The 27322-nt window shown below is 40.4% G+C and overlaps 1 protein-coding gene across 1 annotated transcript in view; it reads right to left on the bottom strand.

Moving 5' to 3' along the window:
* LOC135558351 (cadherin-7-like) overlaps window positions 1-27322 on the bottom strand; it is a 148098-nt gene that overhangs the window by 37276 nt on the left and 83500 nt on the right. Inside the window, exons 7-9 of the mRNA XM_064992096.1 lie at window positions 18631-18884; window positions 17730-17866; window positions 5927-6048 (exon numbers count right to left, since the gene is read on the bottom strand). Coding sequence (XP_064848168.1) covers window positions 5927-6048; window positions 17730-17866; window positions 18631-18884 — 513 coding nt within the window. The remainder of the gene's footprint in view (window positions 1-5926; window positions 6049-17729; window positions 17867-18630; window positions 18885-27322) is intronic.

Raw genomic sequence — 27322 nt, 5'->3', positions numbered from 1 at the left:
AATAAAATTTCAATGGAATTTCAAAAATAAACTGATCTCCCGGACAGTGTTAGAATGGCCAAGTCAAAGTCTCCTCCTGAATGACCTTCTGCCTGTCCCTGGAAAGACCTGAAAACTCCTGTTCACAAATGACCTCCATGCCTGCCCCTGGACTGAGCTCAAGCTGTTTTGCAAGGAGGAATGGGAAAAATGTCAGTCTCTCGATGTGTAAAACTGATAGAGACATACCCCCTGGACTTACAGCTGTAATCCAGCGTGGCGCTCCAAAGTATTGACCTAAGGGGCCTGAATAATTTGGACCCATTTACCTGCCTCCTTTTGATTTGTTATGACCTTTGAAATATCCCCTGGACCCAGCTACCTGCCTCCTGATTGTGTATGACCTTCTGTTGCCCCTGGACAAAAAGCTACCAGTTTCCTCCTTTATGACCTTTGCCTGAAATGGACCCAGCTACCAAAGTTCCTCCTGTGTATGACCTTCTGCCTGCCCCTGGATCCAGAATTAACCTGCCTCCTCCTGTGTTGACAAACAAAAATGCCTGAATGGACAAAATGTCTAACTATATAATACATGTTATTCCTGTGTATGACCATTAACTGCCTAGGGCCCCTGGACCCAGCTACCTGCATCTCCTGTGTATGACCTTCTGCCTGCCCCTGGACCCAGCAAACCTGCCTCCTGATGTGGATGTCCCTGCCTGCCCCTGGACCCAGCTACCAGGTTTCCGGTGGGTCGCCTTTGGACCCATTTGTTCTTACCTGACTTGCCTAGTTAAATAAAACATTGTATATGCCTTCCATATGAGATTGTATACCACCTCCTATGTGTTATGACCTGCCGATGCCCCTACCAGCTAACTGCCTCCTATGTGTTATGGCCTTCTGACATGCCCCTGGACCCATTAACTGCCTATCCTGTTATGGCCTTCTTCCTGCCCCTGGACCCAGCTACCTGCTTCCTCCTGTGTATGACCTAATTATTCCCCTGGACCCAGCTACCATTGCCTCCTCCTGTATATGATTCCATATAAGATTTGGACCCTAACTATATAATAGGATTTCCTGTTATCAACCTCTTGCCTGATCTCCCGGACAACGTTACAGCCTTTTCCCTGTCTCCTCCTGTGTATGACCTTCTGCCTGCCCCTGGACTCAGCTACCTGCCTCCTCCTGTGTATGACCTGCTGCCTGCCCCTGGACCCAGCTACCTGCCTCCTCCTGTGTATGACCTTCTGCCTGCCCCTGGACCCAGCTACCTGCCTCCTCCTGTGTATGACCTTCTACCTGCCCCTGGACCCAGCTACCTGCCTCCTCCTGTGTATGACCTTCTGCCTGCCCCTGGACCCAGCTACCTGCCCCTGGTGTGACCTTCTACCTGCCCCTGGACCCAGCTACCTGCCTCCTCCTGTGTATGACCTTCTGCCTGCCCCTGGACCCAGCTACCTGCCTCCTCCTGTGTATGACCTTCTGCCTGCCCCTGGACCCAGCTACCTGCCTCCTCCTGTGTATGACCTTCTGCCTGCCCCTGGACCCAGCTACCTGCCTCCTCCTGTGTATGACCTGCCGCCTGCCCCTGGACCCAGCTACCTGCCTCCTCCTGTGTATGACCTTCTGCCTGCCCCTGGACCCAGCTACCTGCCTCCTCCTGTGTATGGCCTTCTGCCTGCCCCTGGACCCAGCTACCTGCTTCCTCCTGTGTATGACCTGCTGCCTGCCCCTGGACCCAGCTACCTGCCTCCTCCTGTGTATGACCTTCTGCCTGCCCCTGGACCCAGCTACCTGCCTCCTCCTGTGTATGACCTTCCGCCTGCCCCTGGACCCAGCTACCTGCCTCCTCCTGTGTATGACCTTCTGCCTGCCCCTGGACCCAGCTACCTCCCTCCTCCTGTGTATGACCTTCTACCTGCCCCTGGACCCAGCTACCTGCCTCCTCCTGTGTATGACCTTCTGCCTGCCCCTGGACCCAGCTACCTCCCTCCTCCTGTGTATGACCTTCTACCTGCCCCTGGACCCAGATACCTGCCTCCTCCTGTGTATGACCTTCTGCCTGCCCCTGGACCCAGCTACCTGCCTCCTCCTGGATGACCTTCTACCTGCCCCTGGACCCAGCTACCTGCCTCCTCCTGTGTATGACCTTCTGCCTGCCCCTGGACCCAGCTACCTGCCTCCTCCTGTGTATGACCTTCTGCCCCTGGACCCAGCTACCTGCCCCTGGACCCAGCTACCTGCCTCCTCCTGTGTATGACCTTCTGCCTGCCCCTGGACCCAGCTCCCTGCCTCCTCCTGTGTATGACCTACTGCCTGCCCCTGGACCCAGCTACCTGCCTCCTCCTGTGGTCCTTTACAAAAAAACACCTGCTGCGTCCTGCGCTTGAACCCAGGCTCTCTGTCTCCCATCGTGTTCATTACAATAATATATAATTATTCCATATGAGGTTGAATACCATTAACTATATAACATATAGTTATTGCATATGAGATTGAAATACTATTAACTATATTATATAGCGTTATTCCATATGAGATTGAATACCACTAACTACAGTATACAATATAGAGTTATCATAAAGGAGATATATAACTTCTATGTCTTACCATCTGTGTCTCTACAGGCAGTGGGGCACGTAAGCTAAATCAAGACAAACATTTAAATTAGTCTAACGTGCATGTACAGTATATATTGGACATAGGTCTGTATAATTAAGCAATAAGGCAAGAGGAGGTGTGGTATATGGCCAATATACCACGGCTAAGAGCTTTTCTTAGGCACGACTCAACTCGGAGTGCCTGGACACAGCCCTTAGCCATGGTATATTAGCCATATACCCCCCCAAGTACATTATTGCTATTATAAACTGGTTAGCAACGTAATTAGAGCAGTAAAAATAACTGTTTTGTCATACCCGTGATATACCACAACTGTCGAATCAGCATTCAGGGCTCAAACTACCCAATTCCTGTGTGGTGCAACTGTCTAAGGCACTGCATCTCTATTGCTAGAGGTGTGACTGCAGACCCTGGTTCAATGCAGGGCTGTATCACAACTGGCTATGATCGTGAGTCTCATAGGGCAGCGTACAATTGGCCCAGCATCGTTCTGGTTAGGGGAGGCCGGGGTAGGCCGTCATTGTAAATAAGAATTTGTTCTTAACTGACTTGCCTAGTTAAATAAATAGAATACAAACTATTTAATATGTAGTTATCATAAAGGACATGTTATCTCCTCGGCCATACCATCTGTATCTCTACAGGCAGTGGGCCATGAGGAAGAGAAGTGTCCATTCATGTGGATAATCGCCTCATTGGAAGCGCATGAGGGCCTTGAACTCAGCCATTACATAAAAGACAACATTCTAATGTCAAAGGTCACCAAAGGACACACAGGTCTGTCAGGCCGTGTATCCCTGTTAACCTGATTGGGCTTAATTGCACTCATTAAGAGAGCACCACATATTTAATATGGCTATCATCTCCTACTATAATTATGGCGGGCAGTGGTGTGTGATGCTATTGTATTTCAATGGATTGCTTGAAGAGATTCTTGGGTATGGGGTATGTCAATGTGGTGTGAACAATTCACTGGTATTGTTTTTTGTTGTTGTGAGGACTTAATGATGCCATTTTCACAACACAAAAAGGTGTAATGTCACAGACACACACACACACACACCACAGCTGTGCTCCCTATCCACAGAGACAGAGAATGGATGCATAAGTAAATGTGTGGTCTCAGCTTGGCTGGTTGGCTGCCGTGGTGAGCTGACACCGAGTACTTGACACCACGCCACGTTTTCACACAAACCAATTTCATGCCACAATCTCCCCACAGTCCTGTTTTGCATCCCCTATAAAAGCCTTTTCCACATGGCAGCACAAAGCTCTGATCCCCTGATTAGGCACCTGCTATGGAGATCCATGTGACGCCTCTAACTACCTTCACCTGACCGCTGTTGTTTTATACAGTACAATTGGCTATGAGACAATTATGGCGCAGAAAATATTTTTCCACCTCAAGTGGTTAGAGCGTTGGACTAGTAACCGGAAGGTTGCAAGTTCAAGGTCGCGAGTTCAAACCCCCGAGCTGACAAGGTACATATCTGTCGTTCTGCCCCTGAACAGGCAGTTAACCCACTGTTCCTAGGCCGTCATTGAAAATAAGAATTTGCTCTTAACTGACTTGCCTGGTTAAATAAAGGTAAAATAAAATTTAAAACAAATATATATATATATATGCCTAATTATCAGTGCTGGGGAAGCTAATCCGAAAATATAGTTTACCAAGCTACCAATTATTTCACACTGGAAAAAGTCGAGTTACACTAAGGCTACCCTTAGAAAAAAAAATATTTTACTTAACTGAAGTTACTTTGAAAATGTAGTTCACTACATCCATACTACTTAAAAAAGTATCACATGTAAATCTGAAATGTCATAAACTACAAATTGCAAGAATAGATCACTTCCGGGTCATATGTTAATTAACAGAATGTGTAATTTAGCCTATTAAACACAAAAACAATGTTTCAAGTGAGAATTAGGGAGGTCTGATGCCGAAAAAGAAAGAAATTATTGCCTACTTCTTTTTGCGAAAAACAGTAGTGTGTAGTTCCAGTAGTTAGCTAATCCACTACATGGTAAAACAGTAGTGTGTAGTTCCAGTAGTTAGCTACACGGCTACATGGTAAAACAGTAGTGTGTAGTTCCAGTAGTTAGCTACACGGCTACATGGTAAAACAGTAGTGTGTAGTTCCAGTAGTTAGCTACACCGCTACATGGTAAAACAGTAGTGTGTAGTTCCAGTAGTTAGCTACACTGCTACATGGTAAAACAGTAGTGTGTAGCTCCAGTAGTTAGCAACATCGCTACATGGTAAAACAGTAGTGTGTAGTTCCAGTAGTTAGGTACACCGCTACATGGTAAAACAGTAGTGTGTAGTTCCAGTAGTTAGGTACACCGCTACATGGTAAAACAGTAGTGTGTAGTTCCAGTAGTTAGCTACACCGCTACATGGTAAAACAGTAGTGTGTAGTTCCAGTAGTTAGCTACACCTCTACATGGTAAAACAGTAGTGTGTAGTTCCAGTAGTTAGCTACTCCGCTACATGGTAAAACAGTAGTGTGTAGTTCCAGTAGTTAGCTACATGGTAAAACAGTAGTGTGTAGTTCCAGTAGTTAGCTACACCACTACATGGTAAAACAGTAGTGTGTAGTTCCAGTAGTTAGCTATACCGCTACATGGTAAAACAGTAGTGTGTAGTTCCAGTAGTTAGCTACACCGCTACATGGTAAAACAGTAGTGTGTAGTTCCAGTAGTTAGCCACATCGCTACATGGTAAAACAGTAGTGTGTAGTTCCAGTAGTTAGCTACACTGCTACATGGTATAACAGTAGTGTGTAGTTCCAGTAGTTAGCTACATGGTAAAACAGTAGTGTGTAGTTCCAGTAGTTAGCTATACCGCTACATGGTATAACAGTAGTGTGTAGTTCCAGTAGTTAGCTACATGGTAAAACAGTAGTGTGTAGTTCCAGTAGTTAGCTACACCGCTACATGGTAAAACAGTAGTGTGTAGTTCCAGTAGTTAGCTATACCACTACATGACAAAGAAAGTAATTAACTACTGAAAACACTACCAATGTTTGAATTTAGTTCTACCACCAAGCTACTGCAAAATGTTCTTAAATTACTAATTTAACTACATCTAGTTCACTACTCCCCAACACGGCTAATTATTCATTTGTTTTAATTGCAACAATGATATGCAATATAATTGTTTTATCCAATGAAACAGCGCTACCAAAATCACATCATCTTTGAACTCTGCATCAGAACAATCAATTGTGTCATCCCATTCTAATGTACAGTATATGGCCCTCAGTCTTCCATTACCAATACGAGATTTTGAATGCATCATAAGATGTTGACATACCTGTCCAGGTCTGGCACTCTCACAGAGGTAGGTCTCATACTCGATGGCGAAGACAGGCGCGTTGTCATTGATGTCCGTCACTGTGATCAGAACTACACCCTTTCCCACTTGCAATGGGTCCACTGGGGGGAAACAAAGGAACAAGTGGTCAAGGATAAGCACAACCAAATTCCCTGGTCTATAAGCATGTGTCAATTCAATTAAAAATATTTATATATTTAAAAAATGCATGTATCTGGCTGTGGAGGCTACTCAGAGGAGGAAGGGGAGGACCATCCTCCTCTGTGGAATTTCATAAAAATGTAAATAGTGAATCATTAAAAAAGTATTTTTAGTAGTAAAACTATACTATATATATATATATATATATGTACCTTGTCAGTGTAGCCTAGTGGTTAGAGCATTGGACTAGTAACCGAAAGGTTGCAAGTTCAAATCCCCGAGCTGACAAGGTACAAAATCTGTCGTTCTGCCCCTGAACAGGCAGTTAACCCACTGTTCCTAGGCCGTCTTTGAAAATAAGAATTTGTTCTTAACTGACTTGCCTAGTAAAATAAATAAAATAATTCATTAAAATACTCTGTTTTGCAATGAAGGTCAACAGCACTGTCTGGGGCATGTTCATGTTCTGCCCCACAACATCAAGTTCCTTTAACTGATTTCTCCACACACCTGTATTAGCGTGTCTTAAAATAACTTTATGGAGCTACACAGACAAGTTTAGAGACTTGGAACAAAAATTGCTAAAATGTTAGCATTTGAAGACAGTGGCCTCGTAAACAAAAACCAAAGCATAGGTTGCTACCATTACCTTGTCCATAGACTGCTTACAGGGTAAGGAAAATAATATTTATATAAAATGTGGTGCACTATCCCTTTTCAGAAAACATTCAGAAAACAGACTGTGTAGGAAGTCTGGAAGACTGTGGGGTGTCTGGAAGTGTTCTTATTAAGGATTGGAGCTCGACAACAACTCTGCGGTCTTCACTGAGTGACTCGGCATGCTCAGACGACGCATGTTGTTTGCTTTTTAACAAGCAAATTCTCTCTTGTTTACATTCTCTTCAGCTGAACCTTTATCTTAATATAAATCATGGATTGGGGTAACCGACAGGCCAAGGTTTCTCGGCACGCTAAATTCTCCACCGGAGAGTGGTCTGAAGGCAGAACGTTCATAGATATGAATACAGATTTGTCAAAAAAAACAGACTAGTTGAGAAACAGAGAATAGTTGATCTGTTTTTATATAATTTTCAACTTCCTACAAACTCGGTGTGTAATGACCAATGACCCTAAGACCACATACTGTGTGTGATGCATGATCATGTACTATGTATAGCATCTTCCTAATCAAGATTAATTGATATTACTAGTTCTATTGAACTTTAAATAATAACCTAGAAAGGAGAAAACACGCTATGCTATGTCATAGTAGACGGTATACCTCAGAGATGGATGTTCCTATCATTGATGTTGGGGTACTTACTGTATGTCCCTCAACTGTTTCTCTGCAGATATCTCCACAGGTCAACCATAGGTGAGGAGTGGTGAGCTGAGGAAAATATACCTGAGATCTGGTTGTCTCTCAAAGACACGGGTGTAATTCATGTGCGGAGAGATAGATTTACTCAACAGATGGGTTGGCCGTATCTGGAGTCGCTTATGTCTTAAAATGAATAATCCTCTACATCTGTAGCATGTGGGCAGAGTCACAGGTGTGATCAACAGTGATGGGTCTGTTTAGTTTTACATTATCCCCTGTGATTTCCATCAACAGTGATGGGTCTGTTTACTTTTACATTATCCCCTGTGATTTCCATCAACAGTAATGGGTCTGTTTAGTTTGGACATTATCCCCTGTGATTTCAGTCAACAGTGATGGGTAGGTTTAGTTTGGACATTACCCCCTATGGTTTCAGTCAACAGTGATGGGCAGGTTTAGTTTGGACATTATCCCCTGTGATTTCAGTCAACAGTGATGGGTCTGTTTAGTTTTACATTATCCCCTGTGATTTCAATCAACAGTAATGGGTATGTTTAGTTTTACATTATCCCCTGTGATTTCCATCAACAGTAATGGGTCTGTTTAGTTTTACATTATCCCCTGTGATTTCAGTCAACAGTAATGGGTCTATTTAGTTTTACATTATCCCCTGTGATTTCCATCAACAGTAATGGGTCTGTTTAGTTTTACATTATCCCCTGTGATTTCCATCAACAGTGATGGGTCTGTTTACTTTTACATTATCCCCTGTGATTTCCATCAACAGTAATGGGTCTGTTTAGTTTTACATTATCCCCTGTGATTTCCATCAACAGTAATGGGTCTGTTTAGTTTGGACATTATCCCCTGTGATTTCAGTCAACAGTGATGGGTAGGTTTAGTTTGGACATTACCCCCTATGGTTTCAGTCAACAGTGATGGGCAGGTTTAGTTTGGACATTATCCCCTGTGATTTCAGTCAACAGTGATGGGTCTGTTTAGTTTTACATTATCCCCTGTGATTTCCATCAACAGTAATGGGTATGTTTAGTTTTACATTATCCCCTGTGATTTCCATCAACAGTAATGGGTCTGTTTAGTTTGGACATTATCCCCTGTGATTTCCATCAACAGTAATGGGTCTATTTAGTTTTACATTATCCCCTGTGATTTCCATCAACAGTAATGGGTCTGTTTAGTTTTACATTATCCCCTGTGATTTCCATCAACAGTAATGGGTCTGTTTAGTTTGGACATTATCCCCTGTGATTTCAGTCAACAGTGATGGGTAGGTTTAGTTTGGACATTATCCCCTGTGATTTCAGTCAACAGTGATGGGTAGGTTTATTTTGGACATTATCCCCTGTGATTTCCATCAACAGTAATGGGTCTGTTTAGTTTGGACATTATCCCCTGTGATTTCAGTCAACAGTGATGGGTAGGTTTAGTTTGGACATTATCCCCTGTGATTTCAGTCAACAGTGATGGTTCTGTTTAGTTTGGACATTATCCCCTGTGATTTCAGTCAACAGTGATGGGTAGGTTTAGTTTGGACATTATCCCCTGTGATTTCAGTCAACAGTGATGGGTAGGTTTCGTTTTACCATTATCCCCTGTGATTTCAGTCAACAGTGATGGGTCTGTTTAGTTTTACATTATCCCCTGTGATTTCCATCAACAGTAATGGGTCTGTTTAGTTTTACATTATCCCCTGTGATTTCCATCAACAGTAATGGGTCTATTTAGTTTTACATTATCCCCTGTGATTTCCATCAACAGTAATGGGTCTGTTTAGTTTTACATTATCCCCTGAGATTTCAGTCAACAGTGATGGTTCTGTTTAGTTTTACATTATCCCCTGTGATTTCAGTCAACAGTAATGGGTCTGTTTAGTTTTACATTATCCCCTGTGATTTCAGTCAACAGTAATGGGTATGTTTACTTTTACATTAGCCCCTGTGATTTCCATCAACAGTAATGGGTCTGTTTAGTTTTACATTATCCCCTGTGATTTCCATCAACAGTAATGGTTCTGTTTAGTTTGGACATTATCCACTGTGATTCAGTCAACCGTGATGGGTAGGTTTAGTTTGGACATTATCCCCTGTGATTTCAGTCAACAGTGATGGTTCTGTTTAGTTTGGACATTATCCCCTGTGATTTCCATCAACATTAATGGGTCTGTTTAGTTTGGACATTATCCCCTGTGATATCAGTCAACAGTGATGGGTAGGTTTAGTTTGGACATTATCCCCTGTGATTTCAGTCAACAGTGATGGTTCTGTTTAGTTTTACATTATCCCCTGTGATTTCCATCAACATTAATGGGTCTGTTTAGTTTGGACATTATCCCCTGTGATTTCAGTCAACAGTGATGGGTAGGTTTAGTTTGGACATTATCCCCTGTGAATTCAGTCAACAGTGATGGTTATGTTTAGTTTTGACATTATCCCCTGTGATTTCAGTCAACAGTGATGGTTCTGTTTAGTTTGGACATTATCCCGTGTGATTTCAGTAAACAGTGATGGGTAGGTTTAGTTTGGACATTATCCCCTGTGATTTCAGTAAACAGTGATGGGTAGGTTTAGTTTGGACATTATCCCCTGTGATTTCAGTCAACAGTAATGGGTATATTTAGATAGAACTTTATCCCCTCTGATTACTTGGGGAATTCTGTAATCTATACATAAATTCCACCGGCAAACACTGAACACCTGTGGAGGGCAAATGGCACCAGCTCCACCAGAAGGACAACATCTGGCAGGGTGTGTGTGTGTGTGTGTGTTTCTACATCCGTGTGTGTGTGTGTCTGCTTGGCCATTACACCAACCCTCTCTCCATTAGTCCTCTATGGTAAAAAGCATATGTCCACAATATCATTCCAACAGACTCCCTCTTTCTCATCCCTGTAACTGTCCTCACTGTGGGCCAGCTCTTCTGGCTGACGAAGAGGATATGAAGTATGCTTTAGATTTATCTAGGCTGCAGCTCAAAGTTAAAAGTTTTTTTTCCTTCAATTACAGAAATCAATTAATCTAGCCAGATGAAGCTTGAGAAATTTACTGCAAAATTATGTTTTACTTTGAGTTTCACTACAACATGGGGGTACAAACCTGTGCTCGATCATCAGCTGTCTGCCTGTCCTACGCGATCGGTCAGTTCAGTCTAATTAAGGCATAGATGTAATAATTTGAGCATTGCTTTGCTCACAATTCCTGGGTTGTATTCAGCAGGCATGAAAGGGGAGAAAATGATTAAAACGAGAGTGAAATTGGGAGGTGCTATCTGAACTGGTTTATTTTTAGTTTTCCATTGCAAAATGTTTGGCTGTGGTGTGAACACGCCCTAATGAACATGACCCTGATGTAAATCCTTGCTTCAACTGTGCAAATAGCTAGTTTACTAATACAGCACACATTTAGTAAGTGTCAGTTGCCATCTATATAATTTAGTGGATAACACATTGGCTGTGTTCCAGGCCGCCTACATTAGATTCGCAAATCACACAACCCATGAAAGTGTTTAACATAACAGCAACAGCATTAACATGATATTGCAATCTGATGCCCAAATCCTTGATTAATTTGCAGCTCAACTGCTTTGTAGTCGGTCTGGAACGTGGCCAATATCACAATATGAGTTCCTGTTAACATACATGTGTTTGTAATGCGAAATCCCATTGCTTATAGCCTTCAGAATGTACTCACACCACTTGACTTTTTACACATTTTGGTGTGTTACAGCCTGAATTGAAAATTGATTAAATTGAGATGATTTTCTCACTGGCCTACACACAGTACCCCATAATGTCAAAGTGGAATAATGTTTATAGCAATATTTACAAATTAATACAATATGAAAAGCGGAAATGTCTTGAGTCTATTAGTATTCAACCCCTTTGTTATGGCAAGCCTAAATAAGTTCAGGAGTAGATATTTGCTTAACAAGTTACATAATACGTTGCATGGACTCACTCTGCGTGCAATAATAGTGTTTAATAACGTGATTTTTGAATGACTACCTCATCTCTGTACCCCCACACATACAATTATCTGTAAGGTCCCTCAGCCGAGCAGTGAATTTCAAACACTCAGCCACAAAGACCAGGTTACGGTAAGGTTTTCCAATGCCTCGCAAAGAAGTGCACCTATTGGTAGATGGGTAAAAAACAAAACAAAAAAAAACAGACATTGAATATCCCTTTGAGCATGGTGAAGTTATTAATTACACTTTGGATGGTGTATCAATACACTCAGTCACTACAAAGATACAGGCGTCCTTCCTAACTCAGTTGCCGGAGAGGAAGGAAACTGCTCAGGAATTTCACCAAGAGGCCAATGGTGATGTTAAAACAGTTACAGAGTTGCTGTGATGGGAGAAAACTGATGGATCAACAACACTGTAGTTACTCCATAATACTAACCTAAATGACAGAGTGAAAAGAAGGAAGTCTGTACAGAATAAAATATTACAAAAACATGCACTCTGTTTGCAATTATATGCTAAAATAAAACTGCAAAAAATATGGCCAAGAAATTACAATGTATTGACTCAGGGGTCTGAATACTCAATACATTTGTTACAATTTCTAAAAACATATTTTCACTTTGTCATTATTGGGTATTGTTTGTAGATGGCTGCATTTATTTTTTAAATCCATTTTGAATTCTGTCTGTAACACAACAAAATGTGGAATAGGTCAAGGGGTATGAATACTTCCTGAAGGCACTGTATACTCCTTTCACTACTGTAGCATTATCTACATGTCTCCACAGTTGTTGACAGCAGCTCGACATAGAAATAGATTGTGCACATCTGTCAGTACATCATGCACACCTGCTGCTGATATACCGAGAGAGAGAAACAGAGAGAGAGAGAGAAACAGAGAGAGATTTTTCCGGGGTAACGAACAGTTACTTTGGAGGTGAGTACAACTATTTGAAAACAGACCCCCCCCCCAAAGATGACTACTTTTTCAAAATATTTGAATCCAGATCTCAGTGACTACTTTTCTGATTGGCTGCCTCCAACGAACGGTAGGGCTGTATCCGGAATTGCATGTTGAAATAGATTGACTAGAACACACACACAATCTCCTAAACTATTCCAATCTATCTGACAGTCATTTTTGATCTACACAATACATTTCTATCTGAACATGCTGTAAATGTCCATTCTCCTGAATGTCCAGGTGTATAAAATTAAGTCAAAAGAAAACCAAAGATATTTTGAACCGATAAGTATAAATAAATTGTAACACTCAACTACTGTAGGACACTTTCAACATGTCACTGAAAAGGTTGAAAGTTGCAATGAATTTTTCTGATACCTGAAAATACTGCAGAGTAATTCAAAGCCAATTGCAAACCTTGCAAATGGCAGGTTAGATGCTCACACTGCACATTTTCCAGTGTAATAAAATGAAATAAATAAAAACAGTGTTAAATCAATGCTCAAAGTGTTAATTAAATTAACACACTGCTTTGTGAAAACGAAATATTTAGTTCTTGGAAATTGGCTTTGGTACAACTTATCTATAACTTTGTATCTCCATGCCAAAGTGAGACAAATGAGGCATGAAACATCCAAACCATAACGCTATCCAAAGATGATAGCCTTTCAACCAATTTATAAAAGAAACATCTCACATCTGAAGTCCAGCTTTTCCTGAAATTGTATTTTCCTATAGCACATTGTATTATCCTATAGCACATTGTATTACCATAAAGCACATTGTATTATCATATAGCACATTGTATTATCCTATAGCACATTGTATTACCATAAAGCACATTGTATTATCATATAGCACATTGTATTATCCTATAGCACATTGTATTACCATAAAGCACATTGTATTATCATATAGCACATTGTATTATCATATAGCACATTGTATTTTCCTATAGCACATTGTATTTTCCTATAGCACATTGTATTTTCCTATAGCACATTGCATTACCATATAGCATATTGTATTACCATATAGCATATTGTATTATCCTATAGCACATTGTATTATCCTATAGCACATTGTATTACCATAAAGCACATTGTATTTTCCTATAGCACATTGTATTTTCCTATAGCACATTGTATTACCATATAGCATATTGTATTACCATATAGCATATTGTATTTTCCTATAGCACATTGTATTACCATATAGCATATTGTATTACCATATAGCATATTGTATTTTCCTATAGCATATTGTATTACCATATAGCATATTGTATTTTCCTATAGCACATTGTATTACCATATAGCACATTGTATTATCATATAGCACATTGTATTATCCTATAGCACATTCTATTATCCTATAGCACATTGTATTATCATATAGCATTATCATATAGCACATTCTATTATCCTATAGCACATTGTATTATCATATAGCATTATCATATAGCACATTGTATTATCATATAGCACATTCTATTATCATATAGCACGTTGTATTATCCTATAGCACATTCTATTATCATATAGCACATTGTATTATCATATAGCACATTGTATTATCATATAGCACATTGTATTATCATATCGCACATTGCATTATCATATAGCATTATCATATAGCACATTGTATTATCATATAGCACATTGTATTATCATATAGCACATTGTATTACCATAAAGCACATTGTATTACCATAAAGCACATTGTATTACCATAAAGCACATTGTATTATCCTATAGCACATTGTATTACAATAAAGCACATTGTATTATCATATAGCACATTGTATTACCATAAAGCACATTGTATTATCATATAGCACATTGTATTACCATATAGCATATTGTATTATCCTATAGCACATTGTATTATCATATAGCACATTGTATTATCTTATAGCACATTGTATTACCATAAAGCACATTGTATTATCATATAGCACATTGTATTACCATATAGCATATTGTATTATCCTATAGCACATTGTATTACCATAAAGCACATTGTATTATCATATAGCACATTGTATTATCCTATAGCACATTGTATTATCCTATAGCACATTGTATTATCATATAGCACATTGTATTATCATATAGCATTATCATATATTACATTCTATTATCCTATAGCACATTGTATTATCATATAGCATTATCATATAGCACATTCTATTATCATATAGCACATTGTATTATCCTATAGCACATTGTATTATCATATAGCACATTCTATTATCATAAAGCACATTGTATTATCATATATCATTATCATATAGCACATTCTATTATCATATAGCGAATTCTATTATCATATAGCACATTGTATTATCCTATTGCACATTGTATTATCATAAAGCACATTGTATTATCCTATAGCACATTGTATTATCATATATCATTATCATATAGCACATTCTATTATCATATAGCGACTTCTATTATCATATAGCACATTGTATTATCCTATAGCACATTGTATTATCATAAAGCACATTGTATTATCCTATAGTACATTGTATTATCATATAGCATATTGTATTACCATATAGCACATTGTATTATCATATCGCACATTGCATTATCATATAGCATTATCATATAGCACATTCTATTTTCATATAGCACATTGTATTATCATATAGGACATTTTGCAAATATTTTGAAGGGTGATAGGACTCCATTTGTTAAGGTGAGCTGGATCATTATATCTGATAGCACAGTTAGGGCCAGTTTCTCAAATACAGACTATGCCTTCTCCTGGACTTGTTATTTCAATGGTGATTCACCTTTGAGCATGTTTTTTAGTCCAGGACTTAAACTAATCTGTGTCCTTTGGAACCAGCCCTAAGATTTGTTTTCATACACACCTTAATTATTTAGCCAATTGCAAACTCTGGCTAACACAATGGATACATAGTTTCTTGGGGAATCAGGCATGTTTCCCCAAGCAGAGATAAGTAGAAGACACCTCGATCTCCCCTGCCAAGATACATTCAAGGGAGCTGCAATGCATCGACACTGCAGTTGTTCAACAATTACTGCATCCATAATACCACAGTCGACAGCAGTTATTGGACTTTTACTGCAGTTTCAAAACTGCAAAAATATGTTTTTCTTGTTGTCAGGGAACCATGATCTATTGACTTTAAGTGAGGTGGCATTCGAGTACTGTGCCCCCAAAGGGCTACTTTGATATTGGAGCAGAACTCACAATCATAGACTCTACACTCAACAGAATTCAGATCAATATTAGAAAACGCTTCAATTTGCTCAACTTGCCATTGGCTCAACCATTGGTTTAATTTACCCCAAGGCAAACGTCTAGATTACATTAGCCCACACAGCTAGGATGCACTTTAATGCTAGGTTTAGGTCCTCATATTGTATCTTATCTTACCCCAAGGCAAACGTTTAGATTACATTAGCCCACACAGCTAGGATGCACTTTAATGCTAGGTTTAGGTCCTCATATTGTATCTTATCTTACCCCAAGGCAAACGTTTAGATTACATTAGCCCACACAGCTAGGATGCACTTTAATGCTAGGTTTAGGTCCTCATATTGAATCTTAACTTACCCCAAGACAAACGTTTAGATTACATTAGCCCACACAGCTAGGATGCACTTTAATGCTAGGTTTAGGTCCTCATATTGTATCTTAACTTACCCCAAGGCAAACGTTTAGATTACATTTGCCCACACAGCTAGGATGCACTTTGATGCTAGGTTTAGGTCCTCATATTGAATCTTAACTTACCCCTAGGCAAACGTTTAGATTACATTAGCCCACACAGCTAGGATGCACTTTAATGCTAGGTTTAGGTCCTCATATAGAATCTTAACTTACCCCTAGGCAAACGTTTAGATTACATTAGCCCACACAGCTAGGATGCACTTTAATGCTAGGTTTAGGTCCTCATATTGAATCTTATTGAGACTCAACTGATGTGTAGAACAATCTTAAACTGATCTACTTTGGTTTACATACAAGCATCATGAAACACATTAAATTCATTTGACTTAGTGAAAAAAAAAGAAGATTTTTTTAAATTTAACTTGCTTACCACTTTTTTCCCATGTGGCTTCCTCCTTCACGGACTCCATGAAATGATGACCTCTTCCTAAATATTTGTTCAAATGATACATTTTGTGTATGGATTTGTAGAAACAATGGTCTCTCTGCATACCCCTTTGGGTCACCTTAACCCATTCTCCACTGTACCAATTTGGAAGAGTTTGTATAATAGTTACAACCTCAGTGCAGGTTTGACTGAGTTCCAGCCTCAGTAGAAGTGAGTCAGATGGAGCGATCGGGGAACAGGTGCACGTCTTTTGCCAATGGTCACGGACAAAGTCATCAGCCGGAAAGCCTGGGAGTTAGGAGGTGTGTGTGTGTGTGTGTGTGGTGTGTGTGTGTGTGTGTGTGTGTGTGTGTGTGTGTGTGCGCGTGTGTGTGTGCTCCAGCTTCGGCCATCATTTGGAATCATGGTGGGGCTCGATCAAACGCCACGAGTTCTGGAGCCGGCGATCAACAGCAGTCGACCTCTACTGCAGCAGAGCATCTGCTCAGAACTCTCCTCTAGAGTCAAGGAGACCTTCTGCTTTCCAGACTGCCAAGCGAAATTGGTAAAATCCCAGTGAGCCTTCGACTAATGATATTCATTGAGAAATAGCATAGGAAGCTTAAGTCTGTCTTTTATGATACGGGATTTACTTCATTTTAATAGAATTCAGGATTTGTCAAGTGTGAAATATAGTCTTAAGTCGCAGGTGCGGTGAAGGCACTGGTCCACTCTGTGTGCAGTCACAATGAGTGTAACAAAAGTGAAGAGTGACCCTCTTGTGCGCCCGTAGAAAAAAGGTGCTATCGAGAACCTAAAAGGGTTCTTTGGCTGACCCCATAGGAGAACCCTCCAGGTAAAACCATTTTTAGGTTGCATGTACAATCAAACTCTTTCCACAGAGGGTTCTACATGAAGCCCAAAAGTACCTCAAAATTAAGTGTTCTACCTAGAACCATAAAGGGTTCTCCTATGGGGACAGCCGAAGAACCCTTTTGGAACCCTTTTTTTCTAAGAGTGTAAAGTAGCTAGAGGTAATGATGGACAAGTATTACAACAGCCTTACAGTTTGTGTGTGATGTCACTGGTGAAGAGATACTACATAGGTTTTGGGTGTGCTCTTGAGCCGACAAGAGGGGGGGGCGGCTAAATAGATAAAGGTGCATTATGTAGTTGCATATTGTGTACATTTCTGGACAATATATCTAAGTTGCAACGTTGATTGACAACAACCCGGATGTAATGTAGCAACCGTGTGGACAGAGCAGGGTAAGAACACTTGACTTACGGATCTCCGTGGCAAAGATGGTGATGTTGTGTACGGCGTTAACTTCTCTGTCCAGGGGCTTGGCGGTGCTGATGACACCGGTGGTGGCGTCTATGTTGAAGAAACGCTCCAAGTCGGTGTTGCGGTCTATAGAGTATCTGGAGTAAAGTCGACAGGAGAGAGGGAGGCGTATTGGAAAAGGCTCTCCTGTCAAGGGCCACATTCAACTGGCACCAGCCATGGCAACACTTCTATAGATCTTCTGTATGAAATGCATTAAGAATGCATTAATCAGGCATGTATACAATGCAGGCTGTTATAATTAAGGAGCTATCAAGAACTATAATTCCATGAAATATCTGTCGATTTTCTCTACATTACTTTGAATGATAATGGCAGTGGCGTAAAGTACTTAAGTAAAAATACTTGAAAGTACTACTTAAGTAGTTTTTTAAGGGGTATCTGTACTTCATATTTTTATTTTATATTTTGACAACTTTTACTTTTACTTCATTTACATTCCTAAATAAAATGATGTACCTTTTTCTCCGTACATTTCCCCTGACACACAAAAGTGAAGGCGTAGCAGGACAGGAAAATGGTTTAATTCACACACTTATCAAGAGAACATCCCTGGTCATCCCTACTGCCTCTGATCTGGAGGAATCACTAAACACATGCTTCATTGGTAAATTATGTCTGAGCATTGGATCATGCTCATGGCTATCCATAAACGGAAAAAAATTAAATACAACTTTTTCCACCACTGGATAAAGGCTACAACTGTTGTATACCAAATACATAACAAGCAATTACCAACAACAAAGGAACACAAAAAGGCAGAACTGACCAAAAACAATCAAACAGTAACATGGCATAGAGATTGTGAACTTGCGATGATGAATCCTGGCCACAACCCTACCTGATGGGACTGTTGCTGGAGTCTGGGTCGTGTGCGAAGATGGTCCCGATGGTGGTGCCTACCGTTGCCTCCTCCGAGATTACCATCTTGCTGAACGGCGAGGAGAAGACGGGCGGCTCGTCCACGTTCTGCACGTTGAGGCGCACTGTCGCTGTGTCGCTAAACGGCCCCAGGGACAGGAATCGCAGGTCGATGTTTCTATTGGACGCCTCGACACGCAGGGTGTAGCTCGACTTGGTCTCAAAGTCCAGGCCCTACCGATTGGAAAGGTTAGAGAGAGAGACGGTTAGGAAGGAAGAAGACAAAGAGGTAGGGTCAGACTGCGGGTTTGTCTGAATACCAGCACTTGCATTCTAAATAGTAGGTTGCGTGGGTACGCAAAAATAAAAAGTTGTATACATTTTGACCATTGAGTATGATTTAAATGTCAGGAGGTAATACTCATTTAGTCTTTTCATCCAGTGTGAATTCGCTGCATGCTATTGAAGACAAGAATCATCTTTTCAGACGCACTTGAGTAGATGATAATCACACAAGGGGACAGGGCTGCACCAGAATAAACGGTGGCAGGAAACAACGCAATTGCGCATAAGAATTTAATTAATTAAAGAAAGAAAAAAAGAAAGAAAGAAATAGGGTTAGAGTAAAGTCAGCTGTAAATAGATCCATCCTCCAAAAATCACCTGTAAATAGACCCATCCTCCAAAAATCACCTGTAAATAGATCCATCCTCCAAAAGTCACCTGTAAATAGATCAACCCTCCAAAAGTCACCTGTAAATAGATCAACCCTCCAAAAATCACCTGTAAATAGACCCATCCTCCAAAAGTCACCTGTAAATAGATCAACCCTCCAAAAGTCACCTGTAAATAGATCCATCCTCCAAAAATCACCTGTAAATAGATCCATCCTCCAAAAGTCACCTGTAAATAGATCCATCCTCCAAAAGTCACCTGTAAATAGATCAATCCTCCAAAAGTCAGCTGTAAATAGATCAATCCTCCAAAAATCACCTGTAAATAGATCAATCCTCCAAAAGTCACCTGTAAATAGATCAATCCTCCAAAAGTCACCTGTAAATAGATCCATCCTCCAAAAATCACCTGTAAATAGATCCATCCTCCAAAAGTCACCTGTAAATAGATCAATCCTCCAAAAGTCACCTGTAAATAGATCCATCCTCCAAAAATCACCTGTAAATAGATCCATCCTCCAAAAATCACCTGTAAATAGATCAATCCTCCAAAAGTCACCTGTAAATAGATCAATCCTCCAAAAGTCACATGTAAATAGATCCACCCTCCAAAAGTCACCTGTAAATAGATCAATCCTCCAAAAATCACCTGTAAATAGATCAACCCTCCAAAAATCACCTGTAAATAGATCAACCCTCCAAAAGTCACCTGTAAATAGATCCATCCTCCAAAAATCACCTGTAAATAGATCAATCCTCCAAAAATCACCTGTAAATAGATCAACCCTCCAAAAGTCACCTGTAAATAGATCAACCCTCCAAAAGTCACCTGTAAATAGATCCATCCTCCAAAAGTCACCTGTAAATAGATCAACCCTCCAAAAGTCACCTGTAAATAGATCCATCCTCCAAAAGTCACCTGTAAATAGATCAACCCTCCAAAAGTCACCTGTAAATAGATCCATCCTCCAAAAGTCACCTGTAAATAGATCAACCCTCCAAAAGTCACCTGTAAATAGATCAACCCTCCAAAAGTCACCTGTAAATAGATCCATCCTCCAAAAATCACCTGTAAATAGATCCATCCTCCAAAAGTCACCTGTAAATAGATCCATCCTCCAAAAATCACCTGTAAATAGATCCATCCTCCAAAAGTCACCTGTAAATAGATCCATCCTCCAAAAATCACCTGTAAATAGATCCATCCTCCAAAAATCACCTGTAAATAGATCAATCCTCCAAAAATCACCTGTAAATAGATCAATCCTCCAAAAATCACCTGTAAATAGATCCATCCTCCAAAAGTCACCTGTAAATAGATCCATCCTCCAAAAATCACCTGTAAATAGATCAACCCTCCAAAAGTCACCTGTAAATAGATCCATCCTCCAAAAGTCACCTGTAAATAGATCCATCCTCCAAAAGTCACCTGTAAATAGATCCATCCTCCAAAAGTTACCTGTAAATAGATCCATCCTCCAAAAGTCATCTGTAAATAGATCAACCCTCCAAAAGTCACCTGTAAATAGATCCATCCTCCAAAAGTCACCTGTAAATAGATCCATCCTCCAAAAGTCACCTGTAAATAGATCCATCCTCCAAAAGTCACCTGTAAATAGATCAACCCTCCAAAAGTCACCTGTAAATAGATCAACCCTCCAAAAGTCACCTGTAAATAGATCCATCCTCCAAAAGTCACCTGTAAATAGATCAACCCTCCAAAAGTCACCTGTAAATAGATCCATCCTCCAAAAGTCACCTGTAAATAGATCAACCCTCCAAAAATCACCTGTAAATAGATCAACCCTCCAAAAGTCACCTGTAAATAGATCAACCCTCCAAAAGTCACCTGTAAATAGATCAACCCTCCAAAAGTCACCTGTAAATAGATCAACCCTCCAAAAATCACCTGTAAATAGATCAACCCTCCAAAAATCACCTGTAAATAGATCAACACTCCAAAAATCACCTGTAAATAGATCCATCCTCCAAAAGTCACCTGTAAATAGATCCATCCTCCAAAAGTCACCTGTAAATAGATCAACCCTCCAAAAGTCACCTGTAAATAGATCCATCCTCCAAAAGTCACCTGTAAATAGATCAACCCTCCAAAAGTCACCTGTAAATAGATCCATCCTCCAAAAGTCACCTGTAAATAGATCCATCCTCCAAAAGTCACCTGTAAATAGATCAACCCTCCAAAAGTCACCTGTAAATAGATCCATCCTCCAAAAGTCACCTGTAAATAGATCAACCCTCCAAAAGTCACCTGTAAATAGATCCATCCTCCAAAAATTACCTGTAAATAGATCAACCCTCCAAAAGTCACCTGTAAATAGATCCATCCTCCAAAAGTCACCTGTAAATAGATCCATCCTCCAAAAGTCGCCTGTCAATAGATCAATCCTCCAAAAATCACCTGTAAATAGATCCACCCTCCAAAAGTCACCTGTAAATAGATCAACCCTCCAAAAGTCACCTGTAAATAGATCCATCCTCCAAAAGTCACCTGTAAATAGATCCATCCTCCAAAAGTCACCTGTAAATAGATCCATCCTCCAAAAGTCACCTGTAAATAGATCAACCCTCCAAAAGTCACCTGTAAATAGATCCATCCTCCAAAAGTCACCTGTAAATAGATCAACCCTCCAAAAGTCACCTGTAAATAGATCCATCCTCCAAAAGTCACCTGTAAATAGATCCATCCTCCAAAAGTCACCTGTAAATAGATCAATCCTCCAAAAGTCACCTGTAAATAGATCCATCCTCCAAAAGTCACCTGTAAATAGATCCATCCTCCAAAAGTCACCTGTAAATAGATCAACCCTCCAAAAGTCACCTGTAAATAGATCCATCCTCCAAAAGTCACCTGTAAATAGATCCATCCTCCAAAAGTCGCCTGTCAATAGATCAATCCTCCAAAAATCACCTGTAAATAGATCAACCCTCCAAAAGTCACCTGTAAATAGATCAACCCTCCAAAAGTCACCTGTAAATAGATCCATCCTCCAAAAGTCACCTGTAAATAGATCCATCCTCCAAAAGTCACCTGTAAATAGATCCATCCTCCAAAAGTCACCTGTAAATAGATCCATCCTCCAAAAGTCACCTGTAAATAGACCAACCCTCCAAAAATCACCTGTAAATAGACCTGCACCGCCCCTGATCCCATGGCGCTACAGAAAGTGGTGCGGACAGCCCAGTACATCACTGGGGCCGATCTCCCTGCCATCCAGGACATCTATATAAGGCGATGTGGTAGAAAGGCGCCAGACAATCGTTAAAGACTCCAACCACCCCAAGCCATACATTGCTGGAGCTGATTTGTTAGACTTTATGTGCGGCTTTTGACATTATCAATCATAGTCTGCTGATGGAAAACTTAAGTGCGATGGCTTTACACGCCTTGCTATATTGTGGATAAGGAGTTATCTGTCTAACAGAACACAGAGGTTGTTCTTTAATGGAAGCCTCTCCAACATAATCCAGGTAGAATCAGGAATTCCCTAGGGTAGCTGTTAAGGCCCTTGCTTTTATCAATCTTTACTAATGACATCATACTGGCTTTGAGTAAAGCCATGCGGATGAGGCAGCAATATACACGTCAGCTACAACAGTGACTGAAATGACTGCAACACTTAACAAAGAGCTGCAGTTAGTTTCAGAATGGGTGGCAAGGAACACTTATGTCCTAAATATTTCTAAACTGAAAGCATTGTATTTCGGACAAATCATTCACTAAACACTTAACCTCAACTAAAACTTGGAATAAATCATGTGGAAACTGCTGATGCACAACCAAATGGTAGTATGGTACAACCTAATACCAGTATGGTATTAACTGACCCTGAATATAGTATGGTACTAACTGACCCTGTATATAGTATGGTATTAACTGACCCTGTATATAGTATGGTATTTACTGACCCTGAATATAGTATGGTATTTACTGACCCTGAATATAGTATGGTATTAACTGACCCTGTATATAGTATGGTACTAACTGACCCTGTATATAGTGTGGTATTAACTGACCCTGTATATAGTATGGTATTTACTGACCCTGAATATAGTATGGTATTAACTGACCCTGTATATAATATGGTATTAACTGACCCTGTATATAGTATGGTATTAACTGACCCTGTATGGTATTAACTGACCCTGTATATAGTGTGGTATTAACTGACCCTGTATATAGTATGGTATTAACTGACCCTGTATATAGTATGGTATTAACTGACCCTGTATATAGTATGGTATTAACTGACCCTGTATATAGTGTGGTATTAACATTTACATTTACATTTAAGTCATTTGGCAGACGCTCTTATCCAGAGCGATTAACTGACCCTGTATATAGTATGGTATTAACTGACCTGTATATAGTATGGTATTAACTGACCCTGTATATAGTATGGTATTAACTGACCCTGTATATAGTATGGTATTAACTGACCCTGTATATAGTGTGGTATTAACTGACCCTGTATATAGTATGGTATTAACTGACCCTGTATATAGTGTGGGATTAACTGACCCTGTATATAGTGTGGTATTAACTGACCCTGTATATAGTGTGGTATTAACTGACCCTGTATATAGTGTGGTATTAACTGACCCTGTATATAGTGTGGTATTAACTGACCCTGTATATAGTATGGTATTAACTGACCCTGTATATAGTATGGTATTAACTGACCCTGTATATAGTGTGGTATTAACTGACCCTGTATATAGTGTGGGATTAACTGACCCTGTATATAGTATGGTATTAACTGACCCTGTATATAGTATGCTTACTTACTTGTGTTCTTCATATTTCTTCTTCTTTCTTGTGTTTTTTCTAGTAATACTTTGTTATTGGTTATTGCATTGTTGAGTTTTGAATTTGCAAGAAAGGCATTTCACTGTACTTGTGCATGTGCCATTAAAACTTTAGACATATAGATATGTTCTGAACTCATATAAGCCTCCATCAATCACTGAACCCTGCCGTGATATTGACTCAAGGTAAAATATTGATTTTAAGAAAAAGATATATGACACATATGTTTTCTGAAGCACTATCTTCTTAAAATGTCTTCTACCTTCTCCGAGCTCCTAAATATAATTCTCCAGTCAGAGTTATGAAAGAGCTTTTTAAGATATCAAGTGCAAGGTATTGAGCATACATACACTCACTGTCTGTAATACATTCAAATTGTACAAGAAAAGAAGTTGAAGAGAAACGCTTAACTCCATTTGAAGCTTCAGTGTTTTTCAGTGGTAATGATATTTTGGTTAGAGTCAACACCTTTATGATTAAGTGAAAAGACGCCCTTGACATTTAGAAGTCAAGCTCTTCAAATTCCAGAATTGTACTGTATTTCTTTCGTTGAAATTACTGGGATGTCTTACAGACGGTGGCTTTATTAACGTATTTTCAACCCTAAGACATTTGTGATTTAAATCTTGACCTTTGTTTATCTGAATTAGGTTAGTGCCGGGATGGATCAGGTTCGTCCCACACATGTAGCCAGAGCCGGCTCTAGCCTTATGAGATATTTTGATGCTCGGAAAAACTGCTGATGCGCGACCAAATTAGAATTTGCAGGTTGTTTATTCTACTATTCTAACTCTCAACAGTAAGTTATTTATTGTAAATTGATCTTCGGGCATCAGGCGCCAGTTCTCCATCCTGTCTAAATGACTACCGCCACGTAGCTCCCATATGTAGCCATGAAATGCTTTGAAGGATTGGTCATGGCTCACATCAACACCATCCCAGAAACACTGGACCCACTCCAATTCGCATACCACCCGAACAGATCCACAGATGGCCAATCTCTATCGCACTCCGCATTACCCTTTCCCACCTGAACAAAAGGAACACCTATGTGAGAATGCTGATCGTTGACTACAGTTCAGCATTCAACACCATAGTGCCCTCCAAGCTCATCACTAAGCTAAGAACCCTGGGATTAAACACCTCCCTCTCCAACCGGATCCTGGACTTCCTGATGGTCCGCCCCCAGGCCTGATCACTGACGACGATGAGAGTTCAGAGACCTGGCAGTGTGGTGCCAGGACAACAACCTCTCCCTCATCGTCAGCAAGTCAAAGGAGCTGATCGTGGACTACAGGAAATTGAGGGCCAAGCACACCCCCATTCACATCGACGAGGCTGTAGTGGAGCGGGTCGAGAGCTTTAAATTCCTCGGTGTCCACATCACTAAGAACCTATTATGGTTGAAACACACCAACACAGTCATGAAGAGGTCATGACAACACCTCTTCCCCCCAGGACGCTGAAAATATTTGGCATGAGCCCTCAGATCATCAAGAAGTTCTAAAGCTGCACCATCGAGAGCATCTTGACTGGCTGGATCACCGCTTGGTAAGGCAGCTAATTGACATTTGACTGCTTGGCAGAGGCTAGTACATATGGCCCAGTACATCACTGGGGCCAACCTTCTTGCCATCTAAGACCTCTATACCAGGCAGTGTCAGAGGAAGGCCCTAAAAAATGTCAAAAACTCCAGCCACCCAAGTCACAGACTGTTCTTTCTGCTACCACACGGCAAGTGGTGCCGGAGGGCAAGTCTGGAACCAAAGGCACCTGAACAGCTTCTAACCCCAAGACATAAGACTGCTGAACAGTTAATAAAATGGCTATCCTTTTTTATTTACTTATTTACAGTGCCTTGCGAAAGTATTCGGCCCCCTTGAACTTTGCGACATTTTGCCACATTTCAGGCTTAAAACATAAAGATATCAAACTGTATTTTTTTGTGAAGAATCAACAACAAGTGGGACACAATCATGAAGTGGAACGACATTTATTGGATATTTCAAACTTTTTTAACAAATCAAAAACTGAAAAATTGGGCGTGCAAAATTATTCAGCCCCTTTACTTTCAGTGCAGCAAACTCTCTCCAAAAGTTCAGTGAGGATCTCTGAATGTTGACCTAAATGACTAATGATGATGAATACAATCCACCTGTGTGTAATCAAGTCTCCGTATAAATGCACCTGCACTGTGATAGTCTCAGAGGTCCGTTAAAAGCGCAGAGAGCATCATGAAGAACAAGGAACACACCAGGCAGGTCCGAGATACTGTTGTGAAGAAGTTTAAAGCCGGATTTGGATACAAATTTTTTTCCCAAGCTTTAAACATCCCAAGGAGCACTGTGCATGTGATAATATTGAAATGGAAGGAGTATCAGACCACTGCAAATCTACCAAGACCTGGCCATCCCTCTAAACTTTCAGCTCATACAAGGAGAAGACTGATCAGAGATGCAGCCAAGAGGCCCATGATTACTCTGGATGAACTGCAGAGATCTACAGCTGAGGTGGGAGACTCTGTCCATAGGACAACAATCAGTCGTATATTGCACAAATCTGGCCTTTATGGAAGAGTGGCAAGAAGAAAGCCATTTCTTAAAGATATCCATAAAAAATGTTGTTTAAAGTTTGCCACAAGCCACCAGGGAGACACACCAAACATGTGAAAGAAGGTGCTCTGGTCAGATGAAACCAAAATTGAACTTTTTGGCAACAATGCAAAACGTTATGTTTGGCATAAAAGCAACACAGCTCATCACCCTGAACACACCATACCCACTGTCAAACATGGTGGTGGCAGCATCATGGTTTGGGCCTGCTTTTCTTCAGCAGGGACAGGGAAGATGGTTAAAATTGATGGGAAGATGGATGGAGCCAAATACAGGACCATTCTGGAAAAAAACCTGATGGAGTCTGCAAAAGACCTGAGACTGGGACGGAGATTTGTCTTCCAACAAGACAATGATCCAAAACATAAAGCAAAATCTACAATGGAATGGTTCAAAAATAAACATATCCAGGTGTTAGAATGGCCAAGTCAAAGTCCAGACCTGAATCCAATCGAGAATCTGTGGAAAGAACTGAAAACTGCTGTTCACAAATGCTCTCCATCCAACCCCACTGAGCTCGAGCTGTTTTGCAAGGAGGAATGGGAAAAAATTTCAGTC

The sequence above is a fragment of the Oncorhynchus masou genome, chromosome 17, assembly GCF_036934945.1.
Source record: "Oncorhynchus masou masou isolate Uvic2021 chromosome 17, UVic_Omas_1.1, whole genome shotgun sequence".
NCBI lineage: Eukaryota > Metazoa > Chordata > Actinopteri > Salmoniformes > Salmonidae > Oncorhynchus > Oncorhynchus masou.
This window is presented reverse-complemented; position numbering and strand designations above follow the sequence as displayed.